Below are 13,470 nucleotides of genomic sequence, written 5' to 3' on the forward strand. Positions count from 1 at the left end.
AATCCAGAGTTCAGACTCCCTCCGGCCCTATCTTATCTTCTTCTCGGTATCTCTTCTCTGATCTTCTTCTTGGTATCTCTTCTCTGGCTCTCTCACTTCTCCTCCCCTATCTCTCTCTTTTCTACCTCCTGCGAAGATGGGCAAGGGCCTTGGAGGCGCGGCCGGTCCCAGCTCGGCGGTCATGGGCGGCGCGGGCACGGGCGGCACGGCCGCATGGCGCGACCGTCCCCTGCAGTGGTGCATAGGCGGCACAGCCAGCCCCGACAACCAAGCCACGGGCGGTGGAGCGGCCGGTCCCTGTGGCAGGCACGAGCTGCGCGGCCGGCCCCTACGGCGGGGCATGGTGTGGCGGAACCACCTCGGATTAGCTTTATTAATCAGAGTTCAGCCGCCTGACATGCGACACTCCTGATTAACTCGAGCTAACATGAAGCGTCGTCGGATTTCATCCGATTTTAACCACTTTCAACAGGATCGAGTTCAGTAAACCCACACGAAGGTGAGCGGTTACAGAGAATACAACAAGTCCACTGAGTTTAAACAGTCTTACTCAAGAGTTCGGTCATAAAATTTTAACATCAGAGTTTTATAACAAAAGACAACAGAGAAAACACTAGTGGAAGACTTCGTCGGGGTCGGACGTCTGGGCGAGGCCAGCCAGAACATCACTGAGTCCTCTCCTCGCCGTCCGAGGAGGGGTCCCACTCGATCGTCCAGCCTGGCGGGAGCTGGGGCGGCCAAGCACCAACAAGGGAGGGGTCGGGAACTGCAACTTCACCTGAAAAACGGGAGCCACAACAAGGCTGAGCTACTAAGCTCAACAAGACTTAACCGATAGGAGTAAGGGCTACTCCTCCTTCTAGACATGCAAGGCTTCTTGGCTGAGGGGTTTGTTTTGCCAAAAGCACTAAGTAACCTATTTTTAAGTTTTAGCTCCGGTTCTAGATTTACTTACCAGTCTAGGTTGTGCAACCTATTCTAAGCAAACATAGAGCCAAACAAGGTGTGTAGATAAAAACAACCACATTGCCATCATCAGATTCCTCACTTACTCAGGGTGACATAGCGATCAAGCAATCTCAAACTGTGAGAGGCAGACGAATCGATTCGAGTTCTTTAACCATGCATGGTGAACCTAGCCCCACGACATCCGCGCACCCGGAGGTCGCTTCCTGTGTCGGCCTTCCCCATCGATCCCCTAACCCGTGTCGGGCCCATTTCCTTTGGTGCAAGGTTCCACAGACCCGGTCTCTGCCGTTCTGTAACCACGCTTTGCCACCACGTGCGACAACCAGCAGGGGAAACTCCGTTCCAAGAACAATGGGGCGACCGCTCACGTCTAGGTTCAATCAGGTACTAGGCTTCCTCATCCCATACTAAGTATGAGGCTAGTACTTTCAAACACTTGATCACGAACACCACCACTGTCGGGCCTTAGCAAGTTTTCATAGACAGACGGGGCAACCATCCGACCACCAAAGTGTTACCCATCCCTGCCCCGTCCATCGTCCTTATAGTTGTAACAGGAGAGTAAACATGCAACTCCTACAACTCGCGAGTGACAGGAGATCACTCGGCTTTTACCGTCTCCTATTTAAGCAATGCAGCTACTCGGTCCAACAGCTAGTGCTCATATCAAGGGTCACTAAGTCATGTATCTAGGGTTTCACACAACTCCTAAACGTAAATGCACAAACATGCTATTCGGAAGGCATGTGCAAGTTTGACAAGAACACATAGGATTTCCATGCAACCGGGGCTTGCCTGCAAACAAAGAGGGCGGAAACTGCTCGACTTCGGGGGCGGCTTCGACTTCAGCGGGCGGGAACTCGGCTACAGCTTCTTCTTCGGGCGCCGGGTGCAGCTCGTAGAAGCCGACAGCGAGATGCAGCTCTACACGGATGCAATGCAAAGGTTAGCTTTAAACGTTTGATTTGACCGCAACACTGGCTCTCCTGAGCCCAGAAACTTGCGACAAAGAGCAGGAGTGGAGGCTGTTTGAGAGAGCTGATGATGATCAACAGGTAAGGGTAGGAAAGAAACGAGTGGTCTGATCCTTGAACTAGAGGGTGTGATAACTGGGATCCTCATACGTAAACGCTGAAGGGTTCTCATGTTTTACACTTACACCCTCAAGTTGAAGAAAAGATCACAGCCAGACCCTTGGGTGAGGCGGACAAAGGTCGGCAAACAGACAGGGTCGGACGAGACGGAACTGGGGTCGGGCGGATAGGAGGGGTCGGTCGAGGTGAACTTAGGGTCGGCACTCACCTTCTTCCTGAAAGGAAAGCTTGGGGTCGGGAAGAGGCAGACTTGGGCACGGAACTAAAGCTTTGAGCAGGGACTAAGGCCGGCGGTACTCCGGCGGCGGTGCTTCTTGCAGATCGCAAGAGAGCTCTTGCGCAGCACAAGAGAGCAAGCTGCGGGGTGACTTGGATGAACTGAGAAGGAACTGGGAGAAGAACTTCTCAAGATTGGGCGGATGGCGCTAGGAGCTTGAGCAGAGAGCTAGAGGGAACCAAGGGCAACAAAAGCGGAGGGGACTCCGGCGATGGGGGCATTCCTTTTATAGCTGCGGGAGCAGAGGAACGGAAACGTCGTGGAGAGAGAGAAGGGAAGCGGCGCGAAGGCCGGGGAGAAGCAATGGAGTGCTCTGCCGTGGCGGCGATTGAGCAAACCGGGCGGTGCAACAGAACTCCGGGGGTGACGCCAGCGATCATTGCGCTACTCCGTCAGGGCGGCGTAGGTGCGGGTAGACCGGTAGTTGAGATTTGGCGGAAAGCAGGCGTCGTCGTGCGGAAGAGGTGATAGAAGCGACCGGTTAAACGGCGCTAGGATCGAGGGCGCACAGGTGGGAGAACAAGCGGACGCGGCGCGGGGGAGAGCGTGGAACAACAGATTGTCGGGCGGCGTCTGACAGGGCGGGGAAAGGAACTGTCGCGGCCGTGGTCGGGGTTGGCGGTGGGGGGGAATCGTCGTGTAGCGACGACCGGGCGGCGCAACTGTTGCTGGAAAGGACGGAAAAGACGGGCGACATCGGTCTCCGGGGCCGAGGTCTGGTATCGTGATGATTGGCGCGGGGAGCGAGGCTCTGCAGAAAGGGGGTGCAGAGGGCTTCCGCTGCTATTGGGGAAGAGGGCGCGGGAACCCACTCGGTCGCTTGCCAGAGACAAAACTGAGCGGTGGCGTCGGAGAAGGCGAGCCACGCGGCAGGAAGGTTCTGAGGCGGCCATGCAACTCGAGTGCGGCTGATGCGGGGAATCTGGAAAAAGATCTCGCGGGTCCACCGGGGAAAAGATCGGACGGGTGAGGAAGATTAACAGGATCCGACGGATGGCTGAACTCGCCAGGGTCGGGAAAAAAAGAACGAAGCAGTAGGGGTCGGATCTCAGGGGTCGGAACTGGCGGAAAACTGAGCACTTAAGTGCGATCAACAGAACAACTGACGGAGGTTTAAGGGCTGAGATCAAACCTAACTGGGAGAGATTAGGGGTCGGTCGTTACACATGGGCAGCGCGTGTTGATGATGGGAAGGGCCGGGCACCGAAGGAGCTGCAACGCCGGCAAAGAAGAACAAGCCATCGATGCTCCGTATGTCGTCCACGAAGGCCACGATCTGTCGCAGGTACCTCACGAGCTGCCATGCAAATCTCTGCATCCGCATCCTATAACCAATCATTATTAGTAGGGAGCTTAGCTTGTACTTGATGTGTTACTTGTATCAGATTTGTGGTCACTCTGCTAGCTTGTGCTCGATTTGTGACCATGTACTTCAATACGATTCATGACTGTGACTAGTTTACTAAGATTGGTTATTTTAAACTTCTGATCCATCTGTTTGTAGAGTGGTTGATCCCCATGGGATCCGTCGGGGTTCAGGGATCCATCTGTTTGTAGAGTGGTTGATCCCCATGGGATCCGTCGGGGTTCAGGGATCAATAGGGATAGGCAGAAGTAGCATGTGGCCACGGTCGTGCGTACAATTTTTTTATCTTTTTAATCGATTTGCAGGGGCGGGTGATGCACCCGCCCCTGCAAATCTCGAGAGTGTGTGATAGCATTACCCGACGAGAGGTTCGACGAGGCCAAGAGCAACCTCGACGAGCTGCTCAGCTACCCGTCCAGCATCAGCGCCATGGACTGCCCGGAGCTACGCGTCAAGGAGAAGGTGTCGTACTACGAGGACCTGCAGCAGGTCACCCTGGGCCTTATGAGCAGCGCGGACGCGCCGCCTAAAGATCCCAAGAAGGAGGAGGCGGCGGCCAAGAACGTCAAGGCTCCTGCGGCATAATTGATCGGTTTGGAGGAGCGAGCAGTTGATTATATTAAGCCCGTTTTATGGAAATAACAGTCTGATCTGATCCCCGAACCCATCCAATCATCCATAATGAGTTTCCGTTCAACATATATGACCCGTCAGATCAGCCAGCGTGACTGTGACTCTCAGCCCTGTATACCCTGATCTGGCTTCATATGCGGCTACCACCACCACCACCACCTTCATATACATCTCATGAACCACAAAAATGGGTTGATATATCTCCATGTAATTACTTCCATCGAAATTCACGGGACGATGAACCGGCATCTTCTATAGGAGATAAACACAGCATAAGTTCTGAGGTGTTGCCTTGTCGATGTTGTAGTTTGTAAACTGGTGAAGTTCAGGTTACAGGCAATTAGGAATCTGTTGCTTCTTTGGATCCGGACAGGGCAAATACAAAGGTACCAACAGCAAGTGAGAGGGCAGGTTATAGATGCCCTTGAAGCGTCCCCTGGTACCCGCCAGGTCTGGGGTGCGCTCCTGGCGTGTCACCTCGCCACGTTCCGCCCCGACCGGGTGCGCGCTTGTCGACATGACGTCGCCTTCATGCCGCGCGACCGACCGAGGCGTTCCGCCGCCTCTACGGCGACGGGTAATACCTGCTCCGGATGCAGGAGCCCGGCGCCATGGAGGCCGAGCTCGCGCGTATGGACACCAGGTTCATCTTCAGGAGGATCCTCACCACCCGCGACACCGGCGCCATCTCGCTGTCGCCGGAGTGGTGGGGCCCGCCGGACCGGGACATCCCGCTGCCGCCCTGGCTCCCGAAGGAGTACGTCGACCGCCTCGCCGCCAAGTTCGACGAGACGGGGTTCGCCGGCGCCATCAACTTCTACCGCTGCCTCAACCTGTAATATTATGATTAAGATCCACGGATCATTCAAAATCACCATCTCAATCTCTTTGAGTAATGATACGATGATCTGTGGCGTGGTTGTGCAGGAACTGGGAGCTGACGGCGCCGTGGACGGGGGCGAAGGTGGCGGTGCCGACCAAGTACATGGCCGGGGAGGAGGCGATGTCGTGCAGCTACACGGGGGTGCAGGAGTACATACACAAGGGCGGGCTCAAGGGCGACGTGCCGGGGCTGGAGGAGGTGGCCGTCGTCGCCGGCGCCGCGCACTGCATCCACCTCGAGAAGCCGGAGGAGGTCACCGAACACATCTACGACTTCATCAAGAGGTTCTGAGAGTGGTGGTGGAGTGCAGCGCCTGCAGAGCTAGCGTGGTTATTGGCTCATCTCGTGTCATCTTGTGCCGGGAGTGTTGCAGTCCATCGGGAAGTAATCACAGTATTAGTAAGGATTACAGCAGTCCATTGAATTGTTTGTTCTTGTAAATTAAAATCAGCGCATGCAAGAGCACCGTGAAACATATGTGTTTTGTGAAATGCGAATTCCGTATTTTTCCCAAGGTCGAGGCTGCAGGTGACTCTCATGTTGGTCGTGGTATGTGCGCGAATAATATCAAAATGGTTAATTAGATCACACATATTTCTTTCAAGAAAAAAATATATAAAGGGCGCACCTCATACTCTCTACTCCTTCTGTTTCAAAAAGAATGCAACTCTTGTTTCTCAAGGAGTCAAATAGTTTCAAGTGTGATCAAATTTATAAAAAAATACTAACCTTCACGTCTCCAAATAGATTTAATATAAAAATATATTACATGATTAATCTATTGATATTTATTTTGTACCGTACTATTTTGTATAAGTTTGATGAAATTTAAAATTGATTAACTTTCCGAGAGTTACATTCTTTTTGGGACGGAGGGAGTATGCATCACTGAATGTGTTCCTTAGAGCAACTCCAAGAGTATCCTAAAAAATTCTTTCCCAAAACTATATATTGGGGGTTCTCCCAAAAAAAATTTCCCCCAAAAACATATCACTCCACAGCAGATCGCTAATAAATAGCCCCCAATATTTCAAACACGGGCCACGTCATCGTATTGGGCCCATCGGAAGGGACGCGCGGGCGTGCGGGAATCAGGATTGGGGAAGGAACACCAACGCTAAAATATACGCGGTGGCAGGCTGTTTTTTAGCGTCGCTAAAAAATTGGGGAAGGTTTAGGTAGATTGTTGGAGTTCATTTTTTCTCTCTTTTTTCCTAAAAAAGGTATTGGGGGTAAGATTAGCAATCTCTTGGAGTTGCTCTTAGCATCAGTGGACCAAAAGTACATCTCTAAATTGGAATACGCTTCTCCACAACGAAAACGTAAAATTGGAGTAAGGCTTGGATTATGCGGGCCACGGACGGCCTCACTGGATAGGAGAATAACAACTTTGAGCACGTGACATCGGCACATGCCCGCGCTGCCGAGGCTCGCCGCGCCGGCGGCGGCGGCGGCCCCACCCGTCCGTCTTGCGCCGCCGCCCCTGCCACCGCCGCTACGTCCCCACTACCGCTTCTCCTCCTTGAGCAGCAGGAGGCGCTCGCCGCGGCCCCCCTCGGCCACCGCCGCCGACGCGCCCCGCGGAGGCCCGATCCCGGAGCCCGAGGAACTCGACCTGCTCCTCCTCGCCGCCCTCCGCGCGGCTCGCATCCGGGACGAGGAATCTCGCCGCTCAGGTATTCCTGACTATCTTTCATGCGCTGTTGCTTGATTGAGTTTTCGATCTGGCTAGTACTGCTGAACTGCGCGCTACCTGTTCGAAGATATGAGGAGTAGCTATAATTGCTCATCTCGAACTACCTGCAATCGCGATAGTTTTCTCTTGGGAAAGGCGAAACCTCGGTGGATTGTATATTCTGTTTTTCGTTATGGACTCATTTAACAAGGGAATGGTACACTCTGTTTGACATGATTCACTTTCTAGTCATTTAATCACAATGGAAGATGTCTAAGTTTCTCATGAGGCAAATGTTGGTGCGTGTCCACTTCTGTTTGAATCATGTTCCTCTCTTTTCTAGGAAAGCTCTGATAATAATCACTATAGAGTATCAACTTCTTTAGGCTGCAAGTGTCTGCTGATTTGTTAGTTCAAATGTAATTTAATGAGGCTATGCTTGCAGATCCTCTTTTCATCGATCCATATGCTGCAGTTCTTCTTTCACATGATGTAGCACATCATGATATCGGTTATCTAGCTTCGCATGCAGTGCCTTGCCAAGACCATTATAGGCTGACAACCAGATATATTGATGACAAATTACAGAATTTGATTAGCAATTCGGAAGATATTAGACAGGTAATTTTTACTAAATGTTGTACAAAACTCTTTGCTCCCAACCGTTGGAGAATATGCTGGCTCATTCCTTATAGATTGTTTTGTTGACAGATGGAATGGACACTCGTCCTTACAGGCTGAGCTGGCCTAGGCTATCTGTTCTGTACGATGTGTCACCAGGAAAAGTCTTCAGTACAGCGACTCAGCGGCTTAGAGGTGTAATATAGACTTATGCAGTCACAAGTTTCTTCTTTTCGTTTGTTTTAAAGAATTGTTGACAAGTTTCCTCCCCATATTTATGCTGTAGTTCAATCAAAACATATGTATCTGCCAATTATTTTCCACAATATGCCACCATCAGTACCTGAACCATTATAGATTGATCAATTAAGCCACTGTACTAATATTTTGCTGGTTTGATTTTGAGCCCTCAAACTATCAAGTTTTAGTCACTCAACTACTCAAGTCCTTCCATTCTTCCAAAAACAGATGTAGTAATAAAAATAGCATCTGGAGAAAGTAGTTATCCACCAAAAGATTTTCATCACAGGAGTTGATTATTTGAAAGCAGATGTAGTGAGAATGTGTTCATTGCATGCTGGTATGTCCTCCAGTTACAATGCTGCCAACCCGGGCTCGTGCCCTGGTTCTGACACAAAAGGGCCTCTTGGTGTGTGTTCCTCATTTTCATGGCGTGGTCGCTGAAGCAATAGTGTTGTGGCTAGTAGCTGGCTTTTGAGGCCTTTTCTCGACCTTAAGTGCAATACCTTTCAGGATGTCTCTTCTCTTGGGTTGAGTTTTTTAAAACTGATGTAGCAGTGACCATAAAAATGCAATGAGCTCATCCCTTTTATGCTGCTAATAAGCATGCCTGATGCCTCACTGACATATTGGCCTCATAACAAGTGGCATCTTGTAGAGCATGAATTTATTCAGTGTCATATAATGGGTCTTCTTTCTAAATGAAAACTGAGCTTCAATAATGATTGCCAAAAGTTCATGTCCATTCCTTGTTTCTTGTGGTTCACAGGATCTGGAGCAAAAGTATCGCGAAATTGTGTCTTGCTTCATATTCCTTTGGAGTCCCCTGATTTACTAGAGGTCTTGAGCAAAAATGGCTTCAATGGGAATAGGCTCAGCTTGTGGGTACTGCAGGTAGTTAGCTTAACTTGGACTTGTAACGTCAGTAATTTTAAGTTCATTTCCTTACCTGTTTATTTAACTCTATCCAAAAAAGCATATTTAAAAAAGTGAATTTACAAATGTTTTGATTGGACTTGAGCACGATACAGCAGTTCAGTCATGCTATATGTGATTTTTCGGTGCTCATTGAGTGCAGTCACTAACAACATGAAAGCATCGAAGCAATTTATGTCTTAACACTAGCAGATTATGTACTGAATTATATTCACATAAAACCTCAAAGTTCAAAACAGGGCAAACCTTCCCAGCATACATGCACTCTCGAACATTATCATTGGTTTTCTGTGTTATTAATTTGTATATTTGGTGTTCTCTTGGTCCTATAGTCTATAGACTAGTCATCTGATTTTTGTGTAATGAAATTTTAATGGCATTGCAGGGCTTACCTCTGCCCACAACCACGAGTTTGGAAAATCTCTTGCTTGTTATAAGCAATTTAGCAATGAAAGGAAGCATCTTCATAGGAGTATTGCCCCATTTTCCAGACTGTATGGCATCAATGGACATGGTTGACTAAGTATATACTTCAAAATCCCATAGTATCTTTAAACTGGATTGTCAATAATAGTTTCCCTGTACAATGTCTTGCAGGGCTTGGAACAGGATAATCTGGAAAAGCTTTTCTTTACTCAGGGCTTTCGGGTTAGCTTTGTGCAATATGAAGATGTTGCGAAGGATATTGACTTTGATCTACCTAATTCATGGGAACTACGTGGCGGAGTGCTTTTTGTTGCAGAACAACTGAGGTTTTCAGATGCCCAGGTAAGCCAGATAACTTTCACTTGAATTTTTTCAGTTCGGTATTTTGAAATTAAGATGATCTGAGCAGATTTTGAGAACATGGCCAATATTTCAGATTCTGTCAGAATGTATCCTGCTAGAGGAACAGCTAGCAAATTCTTACTGGTTTCTGGTAGACACTATGAAATCCAAATTCAAATGTTTCTGAAAATATCGACCTGACATTGATGTAGAACAATCTAAATTTCTTTTGCCAAGAGCCAGAGCAGAAATACGGTTTTACCTTTTCATAGCCTAGTTTAGTTATCACTATTAATTATGTATGAAATACATTACCAATGATACATTTAAGTATCCTTACATTGCATCAAACAGCACGCACAAGTAAGTAAATAAACCATTGAGGACCATTGTGTTTTTATTTTGAATTGGTTTTAGACAATAAGAGAAAAAGGTATATATGTACTAATTTTTTTGTGAAAAAAATATGCTTCACTAATGGTTGTATGTAACTTACTGTTCTGTACCGTGATAGCTCTGTCAGGAAATTTGAATTGTAGATCTGATCCCCAGCTAGGATATCTGATAGGTGGCCATTGCTAGCTAGTTCCTAGTGGCCTTTTAAATGTCAGGACCAATTCCCTGATCATCCAGTTGTAATATTTTGTGCAAAATTGGACATCCGAGAGATCATGTCCTTACATCAAGTCTGGACCTAGAAACAGAAAATGCACTCACGTAAACCTATCAAGAAAAGTGAAATTTATTATTGAATCTCCAGGAGACTGCTAGCTCAGAAATAGCAAATGGTGCACCCTCTCACCGTTTCCTTGGCCTGAAGTAGGATCAGGATTGCTGCTGCTCTCCACATGTACTTTGTAGCTTTCTGCAACAGCAACATCATAAGAACCTTACCATGTATCTTTCTAACAAAACTTCCTTGCGAAATCATCCTGAAAAATTCTTTTTTACGTTAAATCATCCTTAGATTTGGTATTATGCAAGGTCAGTAATGTTCTCTGTTGGCAGTTTGAACATTCTTCTCTTTTTTTTTTCTTCCCTGGCTTTGGTAGATGGAGAGCTTCCGGTTGCATTTCGAAAGAATAGAGGAGGATGCCGATGAAGAAGGATTTGAGGAACTCTAGTCGGTTATGCGATGTGGCTTTAGCTTGTGCAGAAACCTTGCCATGTGTCAGAAGAGAGCTGGTACAGACAGGGCCGTGCTAGTAAAATTCAAGCCAAGTTTCTTCTCGGAGAGGAGTCGAAGAATCGGGGATCTTTAGAACACAACTTGTCTGTTGATAAAGCCACGCTTACTTCAGTGTTTGATCAATAAAAGTGCTTGGCTTTTTTCTCACTTATTTTGTATTGATTTTGCATTGTTGGAGCAGATGTGAAATGCTGAACTGAACTGGCGCATGGTTCTCCCAACCCAAGCTGCGGCCTTAAGCGTGAGAGAATATGTGGCTAGCTGATGCCAAAATATACTTGAGCATGGCATGTATGCCAGAGCATGGGAACCCCAGATAAGGAAGCAATCAAATATTGAGAATGTAGTAGCAATGTTCAGTCATGTTTGTTCGTTACTCCTGAGCACATGGACAATCTAAATTCAGTCATGTTTGTTCGTTGTTCCTGAGCACATGGAAAATCTAAATACGGGTAAAATTATTAGACAAAAAATTCCGTTGCCGGGACTCGAACCCGGGTCTCTCGGGTGAGAGCCGAGTATCCTAACCAGCTAGACTACAACGGATTGGTGATCTTCTTTTACATAATTCTGTACTGTTAAAAGTGAGTACCAAACGATCAATGGCTGACTTGTTGCTACAGTAGCCGAGAGGCATCTAATCAAACAATGTGGCACATATCCCCATTAAATGGGTGCTGTAGTGCGCAATTTTTTTTTGGCGTCTGTACTGCTGACGTTTTAGTTTTGTCCCAAACTTCTTTCAAGTTCATAGAAAATTAAATTAAGATATATAATACTAAGCCCTTGTTCTCTTACCTTCAAACTCCTAACTTTAACACTATGCAAAAAGAAGATTCCCCATCACATCAAACTTGCGGTACATGCATGGAGTACTAAATGTAGACGAAATCAAAAACTATTTGCACAGTTTTGTTGTACTTTGCGAGACGAATCTTTTGAGCCTAATTAGTCAATATTTGGACAATAATTCACAAATACAAACGAAACGCTACAGTGTTGCTACAGTAATTTGGCACCTCCCAAATTCGCGAAGTAAACAAGGGCTAAATAAATGTATTATCTAGGATCGGCCCGAGGCCACCATGGCCTGTCGCCGAGGGCGGCACAAGCTACCGAAGTATGCAAGAGTTTGTTGCTCTAAGCTCTACTGTTCTAGTTTGGTTGTAAAAGGCCTGTGCAGGCACCGTGGTTCCAAAGTAGAAGGAAGTTTCAGGTCCACCTTGTTTGTCAGACATGTTAGATTTGAGAGAAATCAGCTACCAAGGATGGTGTATTGTATCTGCAGGGAAGTGAAATGGCTGAAAGGTCAACGTTTGACTTTGCTTCATCTTGAACTGTACTACCAAATTGCGCCTAATGTAACTTATATTTTCAGCCGGGGAATAAAAAGAGAACCTAACTTTTTGAAATCCAATGTGAACAATATGCTCAGCAAGATTGCCTGCAGGTGGTATTTGAATTCCTAACCTGACATGCTGTTATGGCAGTATCTCCTCAGCATAAGTATGAAGCCTTTATTTAACTTTTGGGCAGGTTTGCAGGGACCTCCCTCTGGAGAAACATTCAAGCAGGGGGAGATTGGCGAACAGCTCTGTTGGCATCAGGTAGAATGAAGTTCAACCTCAGCTTGAGTATGAAGACCAAGAAAAAGGTTATATTGTCAAGAAGGCGCTTTCTTCAGTGAGTGCATCAGCTGGCAGGGGAGATGTTGTTCTGTACTCCTGTAGTCCTGTACAAACTTCGAAATTGAGATTTTTTTTTTCTGCTACTTTCATTCATCGGCTTGTCTGTCCTTGGTAGTTGGCACCTTTTTTCAATTTTTGTGAAGAGAGCAATTGTACATGACTCGGGAGCTTATGGCTTTTGTTATGTCCTCTCAAAATGGTGAGGAGATAGTCGAGTTCTTATATTTGCGTGTGTAAAAAAGGTAAGGTTTTCCTGGGCTGGGAGACCAGAACCTGGTGCAATATGTGGAAAAAAATTTCGGTCTCTCGGGTGAGAGACGAGTATCCTAACCAGCTAGACTACAACAGATTGTTTGTTGTACAGCTTAGGATACAGCCCTATTCATTCTAAATTCGCATTGTTACTGCTTAGGCACAACAAATAAATTGCCCCGGCCCAATTCCTATGGCTTGATCTAGCTAGGTGAGGGGCAAATGGCAGGTGGTTTTCCTTCTCATTTTAGGAAAAGAGTAGTTTTACTGTTTACATTGTTGGGTTCCAGCAGGAGGAGCCCTGTTACAGAACAATCCGGTTCCTAATCAAACAAAAAAGGAGTTCAACAGCCGGAGCAGCTCTGCTCCTAAGTGAAGTTTATAGTTCTGCACTTCCTAATCACACTTTTGTGGTGCTTGTGACGGTAAGTGCAGAGCATGTGACTACCAGCAGCATACCTCACCCTATTTTTTAGTTTGACCGCACAAAAGATCCCCGAAATTGATTAAGCCAAGCAAAAATCATGACTTCATCTCTATCCCTCCCTCGCAAATACCAGCGGACCAGCCTAGTTTATAAGTTGTTATGAATAAGTTGTAAAGCTATATAGGTATTTTTCCTTCGCAAAAAGGTAATATATAGGTATTTCAAAGACAATATTGTTTGAGGACCAGTCATGTAGTCATTGCATAAAAAACTTGAGCACCATTTATTGGATCAAATGAATGAACTTCAAAAGGATTGCAAATAAAATTCTTCTGGAATTTCTGCATGGATGCCCTATGATCTAAACAACTAGAGAGACATGCATGGCCAATCTTCAGTAATCTTGAGTTGCTGGCAGCCTGACACACCCGCTTGCGTCGTTTGAGTACTTG

The 13,470-nt window shown here is 47.0% G+C and overlaps 2 protein-coding genes and 1 non-coding gene across 5 annotated transcripts; 2 read left to right on the plus strand and 1 right to left on the minus strand.

The window, feature by feature from the left end:
• The first annotated feature begins 4,932 nt into the window (after window positions 1-4,932).
• On the plus strand, window positions 4,933-5,513 carry LOC101755220 (epoxide hydrolase A). Its single transcript, XM_004959067.2, has 2 exons — window positions 4,933-5,174; window positions 5,267-5,513. The coding sequence occupies exons 1-2, from the start codon at window positions 4,933-4,935 to the stop codon at window positions 5,511-5,513; spliced, it is 489 nt and encodes a 162-aa protein (XP_004959124.2).
• A 1,084-nt stretch (window positions 5,514-6,597) lies between these two features.
• Window positions 6,598-11,071, plus strand: LOC101765328 (putative S-adenosyl-L-methionine-dependent methyltransferase FRAAL3836). 3 transcript variants are annotated; one of them, XR_214605.2, is made up of 8 exons: window positions 6,598-6,898; window positions 7,343-7,518; window positions 7,593-7,713; window positions 8,528-8,652; window positions 9,080-9,208; window positions 9,292-9,462; window positions 10,515-10,734; window positions 10,833-11,071. XR_214605.2 is itself a non-coding variant. In XM_012843377.2 (7 exons), the coding sequence occupies exons 1-7, from the start codon at window positions 6,634-6,636 to the stop codon at window positions 10,836-10,838; spliced, it is 993 nt and encodes a 330-aa protein (XP_012698831.1). In that variant the 5' UTR covers window positions 6,598-6,633; the 3' UTR covers window positions 10,839-11,071. The 3 variants fall into 3 exon arrangements, 2 of the variants coding, with proteins under 2 accessions (XP_012698831.1, XP_004955895.1); XM_012843377.2 differs by lacking the exon at window positions 10,515-10,734; XM_004955838.2 differs by having other exon boundaries at window positions 10,515-11,064.
• A 53-nt stretch (window positions 11,072-11,124) lies between these two features.
• TRNAE-CUC lies at window positions 11,125-11,197 on the minus strand. The gene has a single exon. It is a non-coding gene; the product is annotated as a tRNA-Glu (tRNA).
• Window positions 11,198-13,470: the final 2,273 nt, after the last annotated feature.

Source organism: Setaria italica, chromosome II, assembly GCF_000263155.2.
Source record: "Setaria italica strain Yugu1 chromosome II, Setaria_italica_v2.0, whole genome shotgun sequence".
NCBI lineage: Eukaryota > Viridiplantae > Streptophyta > Magnoliopsida > Poales > Poaceae > Setaria > Setaria italica.